Raw genomic sequence first — 23,123 nt, 5'->3', positions numbered from 1 at the left:
CACAATAGCCAAGACATGGAAGCAACCTAAATGTCCACTGACAGATAAATGGATAAGGAAGATGTGATATATATATGTGTGTGTATATATATATTATACACATACACACACAATGGAATATTATTCAGACATAAAAAAGAAAGAAATAACGCCATTTGCAGCAACATGAATGGACCTAGAGATTATCATACTAAGTGAAGTAAGTCAGAAAGAGAAAGACAAATATTATATGATATCACATATTTAGAATCTAAAAAAAATACACATCAACTTATTTACAAAACAGAAGCAGACTCACAGACATAGAAATCAAACTTATGGTTACCAAAGAGGAAAGGGGAAGGGAAGGGATAAATTAGGAGTATGGGGTTAAAAGATACATACTACTATATATAAAATAGAAAACAACAAGGATTTACCTTATAGCACATGGAACTATATTCAATATCTTGTAATTACCTATAATGGAAAAGAATCTGAAGTTGTACACCTGAAACTAATACAATGTTGTAAATCAACTATAGTTTAACAATAAAAAAAGACAGGCAAAAGACTAGGAAACTAGGGATGAAAATAGTTAAAATAAATAAATAAATGCATGACTCAGCAAAGAAAAACAGTAAATACATACCAGTATTTAATACATGTTTGTTTAATGAATAAAGTGTATTTCCCCTCTCCCCCTCTAAACTTAGAACAAAGAAAAGAGGACTATTACTTTCCGGCCTGGACAATATGCTTCACTTTCTGTGGCATCAAATAAGACACAATTGCCATAACTGCTGCTATAACAGGGAGCATAGAGAAGGAACCAAGATGGCAGAGTAGAAGGACGTGCTCTCACTCCCTCTTGAAAGAACACCAGAATCACAACTAGCTGCTGGACAATCATTGACAGGAAGACACTGGAACTCACCAAAAAAGATACCCCACATCCAAAGACAAAGGAGAAGCCACAATGAGACGGTAGGAGGGGCGCAATCACAGTAAAATCAAATCCCATAACTGCTGGATGGGTGACTCACAGACTGGAGAACACTTATACCACAGAAGTCCACCCACTGGAGTGAAGGTTCTGAGCCCCACGTCAGGCTTCCCAACCTGGGGGTCCGGCAACGGGAGGAGGAATTCCTAGAGAATCAGACATTGAAGCCTAGTGGGAATTGATTGCAGGACTTTCACAGGACTGGGGAAAACAGAGACTCCACTCTTGGAGGGCACACACAAAGTAGTGTGCGCATCGGGACCCAGGGGAAGGAGCAGTGACCCCAGGGGAGACTGAAACAGACCTACCTACTAGTGTTGGAGGGTCTCCTGCAGAGGTGGGGGCAGGTGCTGTGGCTCACCGTGGGGACAAGGACACCGGCAGCAGAAGTTCTGGGAAGTACTCCTTGGCATAAGCACTCCCAGAGTCTGTCATTAGCCCCACCAAAGAGCCCAGACAGGCTCCAGTGTTGGGTTGCCTAGGCCAAACAACCAATGGGGAGGGAACCCAGCCCCACCCATCAAGAGTCAAGTGGATTAAAGTTTTACTGAGCTCTGCCCACCAGAGCAACAGTCAGCTCTACCTACCACCAGTCCCTCTCATCAAGCCTCTTAGATAGCCTCATCCACCAGAGGGCAGAGAGCAGAAGCAAGAAGAGCTACAATCCTGCAGCCTGTGGAACAAAAACCACATTCACAGAAAGACAAGATGAAAAGGCAGAGGGCTATGTACCAGATGAAGGAACAAGATAAAACCCCAGAAAAACAATTAAATGAAGTGGAGATAGGCAACCTTCCAGAAAAAGAATTCAGAATAATGGCAAGAGGGAAGACATATGGGAACATATGTTTATGTATGACTGATTCACTTTGTTATAAAGCAGAAACTAACACACCATTGTAAAGCAATTATACCCCAATAAAGATGTTAAAAAAAAAAGAATTCAGAATAATGATAGTGAAGATGATCCAGGACCTCGGAAAAAGAATGGAGGCAAAGATTGAGAAGATGCAAGAAATGTTTAACAAAGAACTAGAAGAATTAAAGAACAAACAAACAGAGATGAACAATACAATAAATGAAATGAAAACTACACTAGAAGGAATCAATAGCAGAATAACTGAGGCAGAAGAACTGATAAGTGACCTGGAAGACAGAATGGTGGAATTCACTGCTGCAGAACAGAATAAAGAAAAAAAGAACGAAAATAAATGAAGACAGCCTAAGAGACCTCTGGGACAACATTAAGCACAACAACATTCACATTATAAGGGTCCCGGAAGAAGAGACAGAGAAAGGACCTGAGAAAATATCTGAAGAGATTATAGTCGAAAACTTCCCTAACATGGGAAAGGAAATAGCCACACAAGTCCAGGAAGCACAGAGAGTCCCATATAGGATAAACCCAAGGAGAAACACGCCAAGACACAAAGTAATCGAATTGGCAAAAATTAAAGACAAACAAAAATTATTGAAAGCAGCAAGGGAAAAACGACAAATAACATACAAGGGAACTCCCATAAGGTTAACAGCTGATTTCTCAGCAGAAACACTACAAGCCAGAAGGGAATGGCATGATATATTTAAAGTGGTGAAAGAGAAGAACCTACAACCAAGATTACTCTACCTGGCAAGGATCTCATTCAGATTCAACAGAGAAATCAAAAGCTTTACAGACAAGCAAAAGGTAAGAGAATTCAGCACCACCAAACCAGCTCTACAACAAATGCTCGAGGAACTTCCCTCAGTGGGAAACACAAGAAAAGGGCCAACAAAAACAAACCCATAACAATTAAGAAAATGGTAACAGGAACATACATATGGATAATTACCTTAAACGTGAATGAATTTAATGCTCCAACTAAAAACCACAGGCTCGCTAAATGGATACAAAAACAAGACCCATATATATGCTGTCTACAAGAGACCCACTTCAGACCTAGGGACACATGCAGACTGAACGTGAGGGGATAGAAAAAGATATTCCAGGAAAATGGAAATCAAAAGAAAGCTGGAGTAGCAATACTCATATCAGGTAAAATAGACTTTAAAATAAAGAATGTTACAAGAGAAAAGGAAGGACACTACATAATGATCAAGGGATCAATCCAAGAAGAAGATATAACAATTATAAATATATATGCACCCAACATAGGAGCACCTCTATACATAAGGCAACTGCTAACACGTATAAAAGAGGAAATCGACAGTAACACAGTAATAGCGGGGGACTTTGACACCTCACATACACCAATGGACAGATCATCGAAACAGAAAATTAATAAGTAAATACTAGCTTTAAATGATACAATAGACCAGATAGATTTAATTGATATTTATAGGACATTGCATCCAGAAACGGAAGATTACACTTTCTTCTCAAGTGCACGTGGAACATTCTCCAGGTTAGATCACATCTTGGGTCACAATCAAGCCTCAGTAAATTTAGTAAAATTGAAATCTTATCAAGCATCTTTTCTGACCACAACGCTATGAGATTAAAAAAGAAATACAGGTAAAAAAACATAAAAAACACAAACACGGGCTTCCCTGGTGGCGCAGTGGTTGAGAGTCCGCCTGCCGATGCAGGGGACACGGGTTCGTGCCCCGGTCCGGGAAGATCCCACATGCCGCGGAGCAGCTGGGCCCGTGAGCCATGGCCGCTGAGCCTGTGCGTCCGGAGCCTGTGCTCCGCAACGGGAGAGGCCACAACAGTGAGAGGCCCGCGTACCGCAAAAAAAAAAAACCCACAAACACATGGAGGCTAAACAATACGTTACTAAATAACCAGGATAACACTGAAGAAATCAAAGAGGAAATCAAAAAATACCTAGAGACAAATGACAATGAAAACATGACAATCCAAAACCTATGGGATGCAGCAAAAGCAGTTCTAAGAAGAAAGTTTATAGCTATACAAGCCTGCCTCAAGAAACAAGAAAAACCTCAAATAAATAATCTAACCTTACACCTAAAAGAACTAGAGAAGGAACAACAAACAAAACCCAAAGTTAGCAGAAGGAAAGAAATCATAATGATCAGAGCAGAAATAACGGAAATAGGAACAAAGAAAACAATAGCAAAATCAATAAAACTAAAAGCTGGTTCTTTCAGAAGACAAACAAAATTGATAAACGGTTAGCCAAACTCATGAAGAAAAAGAGGACTCAAATCAATAAAATTAGAAAAGAAAAAGGAGAAGTTATAACAGACACCGCAGAAATACAAAGCATCATAAGAGACTACTACAAGCAACTCTATGCCAATAAAATGGACAACCTGGAAGAAATGGACAAATTCTTAGAAAGGTATAACCTCCAAAGACTGAACCACGAAGAAACAGAAAATATGAACAGACCAATCACAAGTAATAAAATTGAAACTGTGATTAAAAATCTTCCAACAGGGCTTCCCTGGTGGTGCAGTGGTTGAGAGTCCACCTGCAGATGCAGGGGACACAGGTTCGTGCCCCAGTATGGGAAGATCCCACATGCTGCGGAGCGGTTAGGCCTGTGAGCCATGGCCACTGAACCTGCGTGTCTGGAGCCTGTGCTCCGCAACGGGAGAGGCCAAAACAGTGAGAGGCCCGTGTACCGCAAAAAAAAAAAAAAAAAAAAAATCTTCCAACAAACAAAAGTCCAGGACCAGATGGCTTCACAGGTGAATTCTATCAAACATTTAGAGAAGAGCTAACACCCATCCTTCTCAAACTCTTCCAAAGAATTGCAGAGGAAGGAACACTCCCAAACTCATTCTATGAGGCCACCATCACCCTGATACCAAAACCAGACAAAGATACTACAAAAAAACAAAATTACAGACCACTATCACTCATGAATATAGATGCAAAAATCCTCAACACAATACTAGCAAACAGAATGCAACAACACATTAAAAGGATCATACACCATGATCAAGTGGGATTTATCCCAGGGATGCAGGGATCCTTCAATATACGCAAATCAATCAATGTGATATACCATATTAACAATTTGAAGAATAAAAACCATATGATCATCTTAATAGATGCAGAAAAAGCTTTTGAGAAAATTCAACACCATTTATCATAAAAACTCTCCAGAAAGTGGACATAGAGGGAACCTACATCAACATAATAAAGGCCATATATGACAAACCCACAGCAAACATCATTCTCAATGGTGAAAAACTGAAAGCATTTCCTCTAAGATCAGGAAAAAGACAAGGATGTCCACTCTCACCGCTATTATTCAACATAATTTTGGAAGTCCTAGCCATGACAATCAGAGAAGAAAAAGAAAAGGAATACAATTTGGAAAAGGAGAAGTAAAACTGTCACTGTTTGCAGATGACATGATACTATACATAGAGAATCCTAAAGATGCCACCAGAACACTACTAGAGCTAATCAATGAATTTGGTAAAGTGGCAGGATACAAAATTAATGCACAGAAATCTCTTGCATTCCTATACACTAATGATGAAAAATCTGAAAATGAAATTAAGGAAACACTCCCATTTACCACTGCAACAAAAAGAATACAATACCTAGGAATAAACCTACCTAGGGAGAAAAAAGACCTGTATGCAGAAAACTATAAGACACTGATGAAAGAAATTAAAGATGATATCAACAGATGGAGAGATACACCATGTTCTTGGATTGGAAGAATCAATATTGTGAAAATGACTATACTACCCAAAGCAATCTACAGATTCAATGCAATCCCTATCAAATTACCAACGGCATTTTTTACGGAACTAGAACAAAAAATCTTAAAAATTGTATGGAGACACAAAAGACCCCAAATGGCCAAAGCAGTCTTGAGGGAAAAAAACAGAGCTGGAGGAATCAGACTCCCTGACTTCAGACTATACCACAAATCTACAGTAATCAAGACAATATGGTACTGGCACAAAAACAGAAACATAGATCAATGGAACAAGATAGAAAGCCCAGAGGTAAACCCACGCACCTATGGTCAACTAATCTACGACAAAGGAGGCAAGGATATACAATGGAGAAAAGACAGTCTCTTCAATAAGTGGTGCTGGGAAAACTGGACAGCTACATGTAAAAGAATGAAATTAGAACACTCCCTAGCACCATACACAAAAATAAACTCAACATGGATTGAAGACCTAAATATAAGACCGGACACTATAAAACTCTTAGAGGAAAACATAGGAAGAACACTCTTTGACAGCAAGACCTTTTTTGACCCACCTCCTAGAGTAATGGAAATAAAAACAAAAATAAACAAATGGGACCTAATGAAACTTCAAAGCTTTTGCAGAGCAAAGGAAACCATAAATAAGACAAAAAGACAACCCTCAGAATGGGAGAACGAATCAATGGACAAAGGATTAATCTCCAAAATATATAAACAGCTCATGCAGCTCAATATTAAAGAAACAAACAACCCAATTCAAAAATGGGCAGAAGACCTAAGTAGACATTTCTCCAAAGAAGACATACAGATGGCAAGAGGCACATGAAAAGCTGCTCAACATCACTAATTATTAGAGAAATGCAAATCAAAACTACAATGAGGTATCACCTCACACCAGTTAGAATGGGCATCATCAGAAAATCTACAAACAATAAATACTGGTAAGGGTGCGGAGAAAAGGGAACCCTCTTGCACTGTTAGTGGGAATGTAAACTGATACATCCACTATGGAGAACAGTATGGAGGGTCCTTAAAAAACTAAAAATAGAATTACTATATGATCCAGCAATCCCACGACTAGGCATATACCCAGAGATAACCATAATTCAAAAAGATACATGCACCCCAACGTTCAATGCAACACTATTTACAATAGCCAGGTCATGGAAACAACCTAAATGCCCATCGACAGACGAATGGATAAAGAAGTTGTGGTACATATATACAATGGAATATTACTCAGCCATAAAAAGGAACAAAACTGAGTCATTTGTTGAGACGTGGATGGACCTAGAATTTGTCATACAGAGTGAAGTAAGTCCGAAAGAGAAAAACAAATATAGTATATTAATGCATATATGTGGAACCTAGAAAAATGGTACAGATGAACTGGTTTGCAGGGCAAAAATTGAGACACAGATGTAGAGAACAAACATATAGACACCACGGGGTGAAAGCCACGGCGGGGTGTGGGGGGGTGTGATTAATTGGGCAATTGGGATTGACATGTATACACTGATGTGTATAAAATTGATGACTAATAAGAACCTGCTGTATAAAAAATAATAAATAAATAAAATAAAAAACAAACAACCCAATCCAAAAATGGGCAGAAGACCTAAGTAGACATTTCTCCAAAGAAGACATACATATGTCCAAGAAGCACATGAAAAGCTGCTCAACATCACTGATTATTAGAGAAATGCAAATCAAACCTACAATGAGGTGTCACCTCATACCAGTTAGAATGGGCATCATCAGAAAATCTACAAACAACAAATGCTGGAGTGGGTGTGGAGAAAAGGGAACCCTCTTGCACTGTTGGTGCGAACATAAACTGATATAGCCACTATGGAGAACAGTATGGAGGTTCCTTAAAAAACTACAGCTAGAACTACCATATGACCCAGCAATCCCACTACTGGGCATATACCCAGAGAAAACCGTAATTCAAAAAGACACATGTACCCCAATGTTCATTGCAGCACTATTTACAATAGCCAGGTCATGGAAGCAACCTAAATGCTCATCGACAGACGAATGGATTAAGAAGTTGTAGTACATATACATGATGGAATATTACTCAGCCATAAAAAGGAATGAAATTGGGTCATTTGTTGAGACGTGGATGAATCTAGAGACTGTCATACAGAGTGAAGTAAGTCAGAAAGAGAAAAGCAAATATTGTATATTAACGCATATGTGTGGAACCTAGAAAAATGGTACAGATGAACTGGTTTGCAGGGAGAAATTGAGACACAGATGTAGAGAACAAACGTATGGACACCAAGGGGGGAAAGCAGCGGGGGGTGGGTGGCGGTGGTGTGATGAATTGGGAGATTGGGATTGACATGTATACACTAATATGTATAAAATGGATAACTAATAAGAACCTGCTGTATAAAAAAATAAATTAAAAAAAATTTAAAAAAGAAAATGTAGAAAGCATCTATATATGCGTTGGCAATGCTACATGACATTATTCTTAAAACTATTTAGAGAGAAACCAACTATGTTTAGTACACATCAAACAAAATAAATACTAAGGAGAACAAGTGGCATATTGAAGAGGGGTTAACAAATGCACTGAAGTATAAGCATGGACGCTTTCTGGAGAATATGGATTTTTTCCCTATAGCCTCTCAACTAACCTTAGTGAAAATTCTACAATCACTAGGCTCAGGATGCAAGTTGGGGCATACAAAATTTTCAAACAAGTCTCTGCTCTGTGTAGTACAGGAGTCAAGCACACGCACACACACACACACAAAACAACCCGAACAACAACAAAAACCCAACCTCCTGGGAATTCCCTGGCAGTCCAGTGGTTAGGACTCCACGCTTCCACTGCAGGGGGAACGGGTTCGATCCGTGGTTTGGGAACTAACATCCCACATGCCACATGGCAGGAAAAACAAAAAAAACCCAACCTCCTCACAATAAAATGATGTAAACCTAAAAAAAGAAATGACTAACACACACAGGGAGGTTTGAGAAGAATTCCGAGGGACAAGACATTTGAATTGTCTTTCTAAGAATGCTGTTTTTAGCAGTCATAAAAGGGCAAGAAGAACACTACAACTTATAGAAAACAACATGTACAAAGTAGAAGAGTCACAAAGGATAAACTGCTTTTTGCAAACAGTGGGATGGTCCCCATATAGGGGAGGTTTGAGGCAGGAAATGCGGTTAGTGCAGTTGCACTGAGGGAAGCCTTATAATCAACTAGCCAAGCAACTGGCTCTCTAGACCCTGACTGCCTTGCTGTGTATATGTTATACATGTACACTTACCAGCTATATCACTTCTGGCAGATTAAGTAACTCTCCAGGCCATAGGTTCCTCACTACAAACATGGTCATGATAATGGCACTTATCTCTTGGGACAGCCATGAGGATATATGAGATGGTGTAACTGAAGCATGCGATGAAGCCTAGAAGTTATTAGAATTATCTACTTTGTAAGCAAAAGGTACCTAAAAATCTAAAATGGAATGTACAGTGATTGTAGATTGGACGTAGAAAAGCTGGTAGCAGGTGAAGGAAAGGACTGGGAGAGGGAAAAAGTAGAGGCTGTGGCAAAAATCCACGAGTGAGGAAGTAGAATGCGGGAGACATTTCTTATTCAGGATCCTGGAATCTAGAAAATGTGGACAAGAGAGGATGAGGAATCAAAGTAATCCAAGCTGGGTCCTGAAAAATGAGTAAAAGTCTATAGGAAACAAAATGGAGGAGGAGAAGTTGTGGCAGAGGGAACCCCACATGCAAGGGCACAGCAACATGAAGGATCATGATGTGTTTGGAAAAGAGAGGGCACTACTGTCTGCTTTGAGTGTAGGGTTACTTAGAGGGATGTGGTGGAAACTGAGCCAGGAGCAGCGTCTAGGGATCCATTTGCGATGAGCATCAAATATCATGCTGGGGTATTTGGGTTTCCTCCTATAAGCAGTGCATAGTCATTCACTGTTTTTGACACTATTAGTGACTTAACTGTTTAGGAATCCAATATCTGGTCACAATGTAGTGAATAAAAATGCAACAGATTTGTGACTAATAGAAAACTACAGAGGCACCATATTCACCCTATCGGATAGGTCAAGGACAATGGCAGAGAGAAAAAAACAAACAAAAAAGGTGATGGCAAAAGGACATCTGGAATTTTGGAAGTGAATTTATGTGTATAAAGGTGAGGAAGAAATCAAAATTGGGGTCTGACGGTAGCGCTCTAATGACTGCAACTAACTCAAATAGGAAGTACAGGAGAAAAGTCTGACATGTGGGGGAAATATGACCAATTCTGTTCTGAAAATCTTACATTCAATACTAGGAGGACATTTTGGCCCGGGAATGTGCCAAAGAAAATTAGAGACTCCTTTACGGTAGAGGTTAGAATCGCAGAGTTATACAAGGTGAGTGACAGCTAAAGCAGTAAGAATGGAAAAATGTTTCCTTTAGAGGAAATAGACTGGAAAACCTCCCGAGGAAAGAGAGTGGAGTGGTCTCAAAGACAAGCCATTTGGGTCTAGCCTGAAGACTGCTTAGGCAGGTGAGTGCCCCACCTTAGGGTCTCTGAGTTAGCTGTGAAACATGCCAGTAATGCTCTCTCCCCCGATCTTCACCTGTTGGTTGCTTTTGCCATTGTTTTCCATTTAAGCACATCGCCTCCTCAGAGAGGGCTTCCTTGACTCCACAAACCGAAGCAGTCATTCACTCTTTCATCACAGAGATCCTATGTGTCTGGTTACATTTTGTGCTTCCCATGTATAAAATTGCCTGGCCCATCACATGCATTTAGTCAGTATGTGTTGAATAAATTCACGACTTCTACAGTCACTTAAGCACTCTATAACTCACTTTATGTTTTATAAAATCGAAATGAAATTCCAAGCACATAGACTTGTGAGGATGACATGAGACATCTCTAACCCCAGCATATTGCCTGGCACATTATAGGTATTAGGTGGGTGCTGGTCACCTGGCCTGAATCCTCTTGTATTCTTTGCCCATAACTACAATGCAAAGAGAAAAGAGCAACCCTTCACATCACAATATATTTGTTAGTCCTACAGAATAATTTCCAGCCTATGTTTCTTTCTCTTGCATACTCCTTCATTTTCCACTGCTGATTCCTTACTATTTTTCTTCCCCTTCACCTTTAACAATGACTGAAGTTAAAATTAAAATTCCATGGAATGTCTTCATGTCATTTTTCCACCCTTACCTCTTCAAGATTGGAATAATAAATAGTTGAAATAAAAATATGATTTACAAAACTGATCTGAGGAATTGGAGTTTATTCCATTCAGCTCTGCACTTCAAAGCAAACCACATAACAAGTATACCTGCTAGAAAATGTCCTGGAGGTTTTGCTAAAAAGTCCAAAATTTGATTAGAACATCATGACCAGAATATGCCACTCTAAATGAGACAGTGCCTTCAAAATCATTTTGACGCCAAGCTAATCCATTAACATTATATTAGGCATCTGAAAAGACCTTCAATGAGAAATTATTAAGAACTTAAAATTATTGACATGTATTAAGAACTAATGATATTTTAAATCTCAAGCTTTAATTATTACCATGAATAGGAACCCAGTAGAAGTTACAACAAGTTAAATTCATTTATGTGGTCAGGTCACTGTCACAATTATTACTTTTAGAGCCAGTACATGGTGAAACACTGATGGAGAGAGGATTTCATTGAAGGAAAGTTAAAGTTCTTTTGGAAAATTTCACTGATCTCCCTAATTTTTTAAAAAAATGTTATTTTCATTTTAAGTGATTTAAATGATTTGATTATTTTATTCATTCAGTCAATAGTTTATGAAGCACTCCTGAGTACCAAGTTACCATTATATCTAAAAGAGCATTTGAAAAATGCAGCATCACAAAATCCGGTGGATGAGAACAAAGCAATTTTATTCATATTTCCCTCTTACATGCAGATCCAGGTTGGAAAAGAGAGAGATAAGAATGCTTTTGTGAGTATAATCCAAGAAGATGCTTGGGCCCACTCCATGTCATTTATACAGATTTTCATACTAGAATTAATTCTCATCACTCGGACTCCTGAACTTTACTTCAGTCAAATGCATTTAGCATCACTTTCTCAGGCTCTCCCATGAAGAGGTGCCTGGTAGCTCAGGTCCCCCTGATTAAAGTCCAGGTGACATTGGTGCACAAGGATATTTTACAATCATCTCAGAGTCTTGACTTCAATAACCCTGCACCTTTGGAAGAGAGCTGCTACCAAGAAGTGCACCAAGGAGATAGGCAATTATACCACAGTGAGCACATTCCTTCTGTGGGGATTTTCCAGTTTCCCAGACCTACAGAGTCTCCCCTTTGTGAAGATTTTCTTCTCCCAAGCTACCATCCTAGCTGCAAATGTGTCCATAGTGGTGGCCATCAACCTCAGTCACAACCTTCACATCCCCATGTAGTTTCTCCTCTGTGGTCTCTCCTTTTCAGAAACCTGTACCACTATGGTCATCATCCCCCACGTATTGGTGGACTTGCTATCAGACAGTAAGACCATTTCTCTTCTTGAGTGTGCCACACAGATGTTTTTCTTCTTTGGCTTGGCAGGCAATAACTGCTTCATCATGGCTGCCATGTCCTATGACCGTTACACTGCTATTCACAACCCACTGCACTACTCCATCCTGATGACCCATAAGATCTGCTTTCAGCGGATGATGGCCGCTTGGGTGGCTGGGTTCCTGGTTTCTGTGTGCACTGTCCTCATAGTATTCAACTTGTCTTTCTGTGACTCCAACACCTTCCACACTTCTTTTGCGACATCTCACCTGTGGTCTGCCTTGCCTGTGACTATACTCCCTAGCATGAAACGGCTATTTTTCTGTTCTCTGCCATTGTGTTGGTGGGCGGCTTTATTTTCATTATGATTTCCTGTGTCTTCACTGGGTCCATAGTTATGAGGATACCCTCTGCCCAGGGGAGGTATAAGGCCTTCTCAACTTGCTCCTTCCACCTCACTGTAGTGTGCATACACTATTGGATTTGCTCGCTATGTCTATTTGAGGCCCAAGCACAGCAACTCATTCCCTGAAGATATGCTGATGGCTGTGACACATACGGTGCCAACACCTCTGCTTAATCCCATTGCTTCTTTTGAACTTCAGTGATTATATTTTTCAGATCTAGAAATTCCCCTTGGTTATACTTCATAATTCTATTTCTTTGCTGTAACTTTTCTATTTCAAAGAAATAGAATTTCAATGATTGCTCATTGAAGCATTTGTTTGATGTCCGCCTTAAAATCCTTACCAGATAATTTCAACATCCTTTTCATCTTCATCTACACATATATTGTCTTTTCTCATTGAACTGTAATTTTTCTGGTTCTCGGTATGACAGCGATTTTTACTGCAGCAGAGACATTTAGGATATTTTGAGACTCTGGATCAGATTCAATCCTTTTTTAGGAGGATGGCCCCTGTCACTGCAACTACTAGGTGTATGTGTATCTCTTCAGCTTCCTGCTGAGCACTAGTGACACAGCTCTGGGAAAATGGAGTGCTGACACCCACTGCCTCCTTGCAGATGAACGAGATGCAAATGCAGCTCCCGCCACCACCTTGTCATCTCCTTCCCAGTTATAGTGTGATGCCAATTAGCACACCTCCTTTCTTCCAAGTAAGGTCAGTTCCTTGTTGGGTTCCACTGCCACTAGGGAGGGGAGACCTGCAGAGCTGGCTCACACTGCTCTGTTGTTGCAGGTGGAGGTGGAAGCTCAGGTCTCCACTGGACCCCTACTCACAAGGGGGGTGCGGTTACAGGGGAGCAGAGTACCAACTAGTACCACCTCACACTTCCTCATTGTCTCATTGCTGCCAGATGACAGAGGAGGTTCATTTCCCTGCTGGACCCCACTGACAATACCCTGGCAAGAGAATCAAAGGGTGGGTGGGGTGAAGAATACCTCCCTGCTTGGCCCCAATGAATCCTGCCAGTGGGAGACAGGTACGATTTTTCCACTGGTATTTGTCTGGAGTAAGACAGGTATTGCAAAAATGTTTTCTATTCTGTTAAGGTCACCCTCTTCCCAGTTCTTTGGCTAGCAAGAACAGACTTTTCTTAAAGCTGTTTTTGGTCTGTGTCTCTTGATGGTTCTGAGTTAGAGGTTCGTGCAGCAATCCGTACAGGATATATGGAAGCAATAAGAAAATGCAGGGACTCAGCACTATGTGATTTCCTCAGGTCCAAAGTCCTTAGGGGTTTGCCTTCTTCTCTGTCCCGTTTAGAATCTTCCTATGCTTGTTTGTTGCTTCATCTAGGCATGTTTTTAGTAATAAGAGGGAGGACCTGAAGGGTATGGAGCAACTTCATCTTCAATGAAACCAGAAGTCTATGCCTTCAAACATTTAACAATATTTTTCCTGCTTCTTATTTACTTTGTGACAGAAAGTTGATCTAATACAAGTTTGCCTGACATATCCAGATGTAGGAGTCTGCATACTTACTCTGAACAGAAAGGGCTGGCTAGAAAGAAATGTGTCACAGACAAATGAAAGTCCTCAGGTGGTGAAGTATGAAAGAGCCCCTCATTCTGCCCCTCCACAGAGAGGATGTGCCTTAAAAGAAGTCAGAGTATTAAGAGGATATTTGTGACCTTGAACTTTTGCTTAACCTTTATATGCCTCAGTTACATCTTCTGTAAAGTACGAATTACAATACACCTTCTGGGGTTATTCTGAGGATTAATTGGGTCACTACTTGTAATTACTGGGAACAGTAACTGGAAGGTAGTAAACTATCTCCTGTTGTTAGCTCCTTTGCTAATTCTCTTGCTACTGCTACTACTACTCTTACTAACATTTGACTTGTACATGTTCTAACTCTCCAACCATTCCAAGGCATAAGGGACACATTATTCAGCAGAGAGTGATTACATAGCTTTTACTAAACCAGGCTGAGATGCTATTTACCAATCTGAGTTAAACAGTGTCATGGCAGTGGTGTAACTGTGGTGAGCATGGGTTTGTGTAAAAGCCTATCACAGGTGTAGCAGGATCTGACACAAACGTTCCACCACTTGAATCAGGCTGACATTCAACAGATTCAAAGGCCGCCAAGTCAGTGGTTCATGCTAGAGCAAATCCTTCATACATCCACTCATTTATTAATTTTTCATTCATACGTTTTAAATATACATTTATGCTTACTGTGTTGCAGGAAATGTGTAAAAATTAGACACACAGGAAAAGAAAGACATTAAATGTGTCTATATGAAGAGCCCAGCATTCTGGAGAAAACAAATACTGAATCTGTAGTTGCAAGTGCACTGAGTATTCTGAAAAATAATATGTGTGTAGGGAGGGTGTCTACGGGGGATAACAGGTGTACTTAATTTGGTCTGGCGCCTGAAGAAGGCTTCCAAGAGGATGGGAAACAACACTTAAGTGCATACATATAGCATAAGTTGGTGTTACAAAGGTGAGAGGGAAAATGCATTCAGGCAGAGGTACTGCATGTGAAAGTGTCCTAAGGTGGCAAAGAATATGGACATACTGTGGTTTTAAAAGAATACCAATGATACCTAGAGTTCGAATGTTTGGGGAATGAGGGAAGAGTGCTGAGAGATAGAAATATAATAGGGACACATTCAGGACTTTGTAAACATGTTAAGAATTGTTGCCTTTATTCAAAGTCTGGGGGATATTAACAAAGGAATTAATCTATTCAGATTTTTTTGTTTGTTTTGTTTTGTTTATTTAAGACCCATTTATTCTCTAGTTCTGCCCACATGGAGACACCCTCCTTGAAAAGGCGTCCCTTCACTTTAACACCTTGTACTGAAAACACGTGTTCCGAGGTTTCAACTATGAGATCCACATTCTTAAAGCACTTTTTTTTTTTTTTTTTTTTTTTTTTTTTTGCCGTACGTGGGCCTCTCACTGTTGTGGCCTCTCCCGTTGCGGAGCACAGGCTCCGGATACGCAGGCTCAGCGGCCATGGCTCACGGGCCCAGCCGTTCCGCGGCATGTGGGATCCGCCCAGACCGGGGCATGAACCCGTGTCCCCTGCATCGGCAGGCAGACTCGCAACCACTGCGCCACCAGGGAAGCCCTAAAGCACTAATTCTTAAACCTCATCTAGATTTCTCCCCTTGGATGGGGGGAGAGGGCCCAAACACAGCGAAGAACCGCTCAGGACTGTGAGCTCTGCTCGCGCAGAAGACCTTGCAGCTGCCCTGACCACCCAGCTGGAGCCAGGATTAGGGACCTGAGAAGAGGGGCGCCTACTGGGCTGCCGCCAGCGCCACCGCCCCCAGCTCCTGTCCTCTTCACTGGCTTGCTGCCACCTCTAGTTTCCCTGGAGTTTGGGGATTCCAGGCGGTCTCTGCTCACACTTCTGTATCACGCCTGCTGCCTCAGCACTGCTGATCCACACCAAGGGGGAAAAAAAGCACACAGAACTGCTTTTCAACACACCAACGTTCCACACAAAAGTTATTTTATAAGACTGCGGGCTCTTTTTTCATCAGAGGACATTCCCAAGGCCATGACTTCCCCAGGCTCCCCACTGCCCTTGTAGGCACACTAGACATGCGTGGCCGCCATGCTGAGTCGGGCACCCCCCACCCCTCCACTCAGGCGCACTCTCCTGGAGGACTGAGGGCGGTGCCCTGGGCAGCAGGATCTGTCCTGAAGCCAGGAGTGACAAGAGCCACACCCGCAGGTCGTTTCCACTGACCAGCCGCCCAGGACAGAGCTGGGCCCACGGACCTTGGTCTGGATTGTGTTGGCTGGTCCTTCTTGCCTAGGTTCACAGGCCAACAGCCAGTGTCCTTCCTTCCCTGCTCATCACTGCACCAGCGGCTCACTCCTACCCTCTGCCCTCACGCGCCTGGCAACCTCGTGTTCGGGGCCAGCCAAGAACTGAGACCCCAGCAGGCCCCTAGTTCCCAGCAGGCAAACTCCCCATTAAACTACTGCTGCCTAGCCTTGTTCTCGAGGCTTCAGAGCCGGGAAAGAGCGGAGAGCATAGCAAGCCGCGGCGCCCCCAGCCCCGGACCCGCGATGCTCCGCGGAGGCGTCGGAACCTCCCACTCTGCGCTCGCCTGTCCCGTGGACCCGGGCGCATCTCCGACCACCGCGACCCAGGACGCAGGCACGGGGCGCGGGGCGCGGGGCTCGGCCGGCGGCGGGCGCTGGAGTGGGCGGGGACCCGGGCTCCGGCCCCAAGGCCGCGCGGACCCGCCAGGCCCACCTCCGTCCCCGCCACCCGGAAAGCAACCTGTTTAGATTTATGCCATGGTTGGTATATGGAGAATGAGTTGTAAGACAGTAAGAGAGGGGAGAGGAAAGCTGGTTAGAGTTCTATTAGCTAGGATTCTCCAGAGAAACAGAACCACTATAATGCTGTTGTTGTTTTTATTTTAAAGGAATTGGCTCACACATTTATGGGAGCCGGCAATTCCAAAATGCACAGGGCAGCCCAGGAGATTGGAACTTCCAGTAAGAGTTGATGTCACAGTTTTGAGTCCAAAGGCATCCTGGAGACAGAATCCTTCTTTTTAAGGGGACTTAAGTCTTTTCTCCTAAGGCTTTCAACTGATTGGATGAGGGCCACCCACATTATGGACAGTAATCTGCTTTATTCAAAGTCTACCGATTTAAATGTTAATCACATCTAAAAAAAACACCTTCGCAGCAACATCCAGACTCATGTTTGACCAAACACCTGGTCACTGTAGCCTAGCCAAATTGACACATAAAATCAAATATTACAGGAGTACTACTGTAAAATAAATATATAAGGTGGTAGCTGGGAAAAAAAAGTGCTGACAATGAAAATGAAGAGCAATGGGAGATATATATTGTACTCAGAATGTACAAGACTTTGTCACTGAGTGCAAACATGTGGAGGGAGAAAACTAAATTACCCTCAGGTTTCTAATCAATATGTTGATTGAATGATGGTGCCTCTTATTAGGCTATGGAACACTGGAGGGGAGCAAGTTGCTGGTGGAAGGAGATAATTACTTTAGACAATTCGTGCTTGAGACTCAATAGACAAAAATATTTTTGTCTAAAGCACTAAATACAGGACAGGGAAACAGAAATAAATATGGTAGTCATCAGTGTATACAGATAAATTAAACTTCACAGGGGAAACACAATCTAGTCCCCTCAATCTTCCTTAACAGGCTGCGTCTGACCACGAAAAATCACTTAAAGAGCTTGTTTACTCACTCCCTAGGAATTCAGGAACCCTGCTTATTTCCACAGAGAAGTCACCAGTTTTGACCTGACATAAGCATTCACAGCTGGTTTGGTCAGGGGCATCTCATCCCGTTCTTTTATGAAGTCTCCTGTAACTAGGCTAGAGCCAGACTAGGAACACAGGCCAGCATTTATGCGTCCAAAAAGCCCATCATCTACAGATAACCATGCAAAAAGAAGGTGTCCAGTAATTTTACTGTCTGGTTCCACTTGGTCATCTCCCCTCAGAACGTACTCAGTCATAACTATAATTATCACACTCATTCCAGGACAAGCTGCTGTTGAAATGGACAGTCTCAAAAGTTTGGAGATCCAAAAACCTTAACTTATAGCAGAGTACAACTTTGGAAAAGATGTGAATAAAATTTTATAGAATTTTCTGCAGATTATTTTTTCATGTTAACCAATTTGTGTTACTAATTAATAATTAAATTTCATTTTATTAATGGTAGCTCACTATGGGCTTCTAATTTACTTTCTCATATCAGAAAATCTAACCTGACCTTTACTAAGAGCCTTCCCATTGTCTAATAACATACAGACCAATATATTTTGACCACAGACACTCTTTGTCCTTTTATTGTTATTTTATGGTCTATCATTAGATCAAATACTAAAAAAATTACAAATTAATTAAGAAAATATTTTTCTAGCAAGCTCTCTCTTTACTCCCAAGCTGAGGTGAGCAGGTGAAGCTAGACTAAGCACAAAGGAAAAACAAAGCAGTCTTCATCGAATGGGAAGAGGCGATTTTAAAGGTCATTGCAAGATTAGGGAGAGTGGCCAAGACGTCGGAGTACAAGGACACTGAGCTCACCTCCTCTAGGGAGCACACCAAAATCACAACTATATGCACAACAACCATCGATGAAAAAGACTGGAACCTACCAGAAAAGATCTTCTACAACTAAATATACAAAGAAGGAACCACAAAAAAACAGGTGAAAAGGGCGGACTCGCGATATAATCAAACCCTATTATCCCCGGGTGGGCGACCCTCAGACTGGAGAATAATTATAGTGCAGAGGTCCTCCCACAGGAGCGAGAGTTCTGAGCCCCACGTCAGGCCCCCAGCCCAGGCGGGGGTTCAGCACCATGAAGACGACCCCCAGAGCATTTGGCATGGAAGACCAGTGGGGCTTAACTGCAGGAGCCCCTCAGGACCGGGGGAAATAGACACTCCACTCTTAGAGGGCGCACACAAAGTCCCACGCACACCTGGGCAAAAGCAATAATTTGATAGGCGCCTGGGCCAGACCTACCTGCCGGTCTTGGAGCGTCTCCCGGAGAGGCAGGGGGCATGGCTGCGGCTCGCCCTGGGGACAAAGTCACTGGCAGCAGCCTTCCTCAGGAGCTACTTCTGCTGCGGGGACGCCGCTGCTGGCGGGCGCCATTTTTAAAGTCTTCCTCCAGCTCATTAGCCCAACAGCCTGCAGGTGCCGGCGCTGGGACGCCTCAGGCCAAGCAGCTAACTGCGCGAGGACACAGCCCCAGCCTTCTGCAGACAGGCTGCCTAAAGACTAAAGAGCCCACAGCTGCCTTTAGACGCAGCCCTAGACAAGGCCCTGCCCACCAGAGGGCGAAACCCCAGCTCTACTCACCAGGGGACAGACACCAGCAAGTCCCACCAGGAAGCCTGCCTCTAGACCAACCTCACCCACCAGGGGGGAAACACCAGAAGTAGACACCAGAACGGAGGCCAGACCCTACCCTGGAAGCAGCTGGGCCCTGGCCCCGCCCACTAGCAGGCCAATGCAACCTTCAGGACCTCCCGGACCCCATACCCAACTGTGTCAGGAACCAGCCCCCACACCGATGATCTGAAACGAGCTCCAGGACCTCTGAGCCCTGCAGCCAGCTCCAGGAATCAGCTCTTCCTGCCAGTATCTGGCACTAACCCCAGGACTTATCTTCAACTGCCAGTGGGTGGGCAGCAGCCTCAGAATCTTTGGGGCCCTGACTCCACCCACCAGTAGCCAGCATGAGTCCCGGGACCCCCTAGAGTTCTGCAACCAGCCACCTCGTGACCAGGGCCCACTAAGCAGCAGCCAGCGGCATCTGCACGAGGGAGGGCCTGGCAGCCAACCAGACTAGGAGCCAACCAAGCCCACCAGACCAGCCACATGCCCACCACAACAGATGGACCCATGCAGCCCTCTTAGGGGGAACCCCTAGAACATATAGCTTGGGTGATGAGAGGGGAGTGCACTGCTGGGATGCACAGGATGCCTTCTACAGAGGGCCACTTCTCCAAGGTCGAGAAATATAACTAACCTACCACAGATATAAAAATAAAAATAGCAACTTAGAAAAAACGAGGCTGCCGAGGAACATGTTCCAGACAAAGGAACAAGGTAAAACTCCAGAAGAACTAAGAGGTATGGAGATAGGCAATCTACCTGAGAAAGAGTTCAGAGTAGTGATCGTAAAGATGATCAAAGAACTTAGGAGGAGAATGGATGCACAGATCAAGAAGTTAAGTTTTTAACAAAGCTCTCTCTTCAGAGCCTCATTAATCTCAGTTTCTCAGGCTGTAGATGAGGGGGTTCAACATGGGGATCACCACCGTGTAGAACACACACACCACCTTGTTCTGATCAGTTGAGAAGCTGGACTTGGGCATCACATAAATGAGTGTGATGGTGCCATAGAACAGAGTGACTGCTGTGAGGTGAGACGTGCAGGTGGAGAAGGCCTTGTGGTGCCCCTCTGTGGAGCGCATCTTCAGAATGGTGATGAGGATGTAGATGTAGGAGATGGCTATGACAATCACCGTGACCACAATGATGGAGCCAGCTGTAAATGAGGGGACAACTGCGGGGATACTGATATCAGAACAGGAGAGTTCAACCAAAGGAGCAAAATCACAGAAAACATGATTGACTCGATTTGGTCCACAGAAAAGTAAATAATAGAAGCAAATAGTAAAAGAGCAAGCATTGAGAAAACCACCTACATAAGCCACTGTGAGTAACTGAACATAAACTCGTGTGGACATTTTGGTGGAATAAAGCAGTGGGCTGCAGATTGCCACGAAGCGATCATATGCCATGGCAGCCAGAAGGAAGCACTCAGTTGACCCAAAGAAAACAACTGAACCAAGTTGAATGGCACATCCAAGATAGGAGATGGTATTTCTCTCCACCAGGAAATTTGCAAGCATATTGGGTGTAACAGAAGATGAATAGCCTATGTCAGCAAAGGCCAGGTGGCTCAGAAAAAAATACATAGGATGATGGAGCTGAGAAGAGATTCTGATAAGAATGACTGTGCTGAGATTGCCACATATGGTCACCAGGTAGATACAAAGGATGATCGTGAAGAGGATGACTCGAAGAATTGGATCATTTGTTAAGCCCAGTAAAATGAACCCTGTCATTGCAGTATTGTTCCAATGCCCCTGGGAATCCATGAGATCGGGTAGCTGCTACCAAAATGAACCTGTGATGAGACATTACATTAAAGAAGTTTTGAATTTGATGGTTTTCTTTTTATTAATACACATAGAGTTTATTATAAACAAGTAAATTATTCAAGTTAGGTTTGGACTAATTTTTTTTACTTTAGAGTAAAAAACTTAAATTCTTTTATTTTTATATATAGAGTAGAAAATTTTATTTATTTATATAATGAGTATTCTATATTTTAAAAATTGTTTTCAGCACGAACACGGGAAAACCTGCTTCAAATAATGTATATCTTTTCCTCTTTATATTATATAATACCTAACGGTTATTGAATATTTACTAAATGGCAAGCCTTGGGTTAAGAATTTTCTATATAGTTCTATTTTAATTTGTATGAAATAATATTAAGTATTTTATCTCATTTGTAGACAATGAAACTGAATTTGGCAATGTAACTGAGCTAAGTTTACATAGCAAATTATAGAATCAAGATGTGAATCTCAGGTAGCTTGAATACAGTCCATTCCTTTAGTAACTATGCTATAAATGAAATTAAAGAATACTTATGATGAAGTCAAGTCTCTTGGAAATGGGTGGATAACAAATTACATTGCTACTTTCTGACAGCTAAAGTATAAAAGAGGTGCCTAGTTAATCACAAAGGTTACAAATTCTCTCAATAAAACAAGACCATGTTTTTAAAAGGAGAAATACAATTTTCTTAATTGGACAAAGAAGAAAGGGAAAGAAAGTTCGAATTAAGGTTATAAATGAAGTCAGCTATTATAAATGTATTATGTTTATTTAACATTTACAATTAAATATTGTTTTCTCAATTAGTTTGAAATATCAATATAATTACTGTGCAAAATCTTACATGTTTAATATCTAGGACATAATTAAACTACATTCACTCAAATCTGATCATTTCCTAATGTAATTATGTTTTCAAATTGGAGTAATATAGAACAAAATAGTATTCGTTTCAACATAATATACAGGTGAATAAAGTTCCAGCTTAAAAAGTGAAGAAGTGTACCCAGGTTCACCCAGCAAGTTGCCAGGTTGAAACTCATCTCCAAGTTTTCTGGCTTTGTATTCTCAACTTTGCCCAAAAGCCTCTGGTTGCCTGTAAGCCTAAGCCTTCAGAACAATAAACAAAGGAAGTCTTTCCAAGATATTTACAAACAGTAAGTCCCCAAAGCACCTTAAATGTAGCGAATTTTATAGTATAATACTTATTGGCTGAGTACCAAGTTTAATATCGTTGAAAGACCATGTGAGTTTTTGTCTTATGGGTGGAAAAATGAGGAACATGGTAATTTGAATTATGCCTATTTATACACTAAGTAGACTATAGAAACAGGTTAATTCAGCTAAGGTTACTTGCTAGCTGACTGCTGGATAGCATCTGCCCTGTTTCTCCTGGTTTGTGAGAACAGATACAACTTTAGAGAGTAAAGTGTTCTCAAATGGTTACTGAAAATCAGGACAACTGATTAACTCACAAAAGCCAAATATCTTACCTCTAAAAATGAGAATTCATTCATCTTACAGTAATAAATTCAAAGTCATTGTTGTAATATACGAGCTGTGCTATTTTATTGTTTGCCTTTGAGGATAAATCTCTGAAGATTCTTGAGATTCAAATGTGAATTAAAAAGCACCAGGGGGGGGCTTCCCTGGTGGCGCAGTGGTTGAGAGTCCGCCTGCCGATGCAGGGGACACGGGTTCGTGCCCCGGTCCGGGAAGATCCCACATGTCGCGGAGCGGCTGGGCCCGTGAGCCATGGCCGCTGAGCCTGCGCGTGCGGAGGCTGTGCTCCG

General features: G+C 42.1%; 1 protein-coding gene and 1 pseudogene across 1 annotated transcript; one reads left to right on the top strand and one right to left on the bottom strand.

Annotated features, from left to right (window-relative positions):
• The first annotated feature begins 11,578 nt into the window (after positions 1–11,578).
• Positions 11,579–16,909, top strand: LOC137231126 (olfactory receptor 10T2-like; annotated as a pseudogene).
• Positions 16,910–20,408: 3,499 nt separating this feature from the next.
• OR5P2 (olfactory receptor family 5 subfamily P member 2) lies at positions 20,409–21,302 on the bottom strand. The gene has a single exon (XM_067751787.1). It carries the CDS (start codon positions 21,300–21,302, stop codon positions 20,409–20,411), a length of 894 nt encoding a protein of 297 aa, XP_067607888.1.
• Positions 21,303–23,123: the final 1,821 nt, after the last annotated feature.

The sequence above is a fragment of the Pseudorca crassidens genome, chromosome 9 (assembly GCF_039906515.1).
Source record: "Pseudorca crassidens isolate mPseCra1 chromosome 9, mPseCra1.hap1, whole genome shotgun sequence".
Classification (NCBI taxonomy): Eukaryota; Metazoa; Chordata; class Mammalia; order Artiodactyla; family Delphinidae; genus Pseudorca; species Pseudorca crassidens.
Note: the sequence above shows the minus strand (reverse complement) of the source record. Positions and strands in the feature narration are given on the sequence as shown.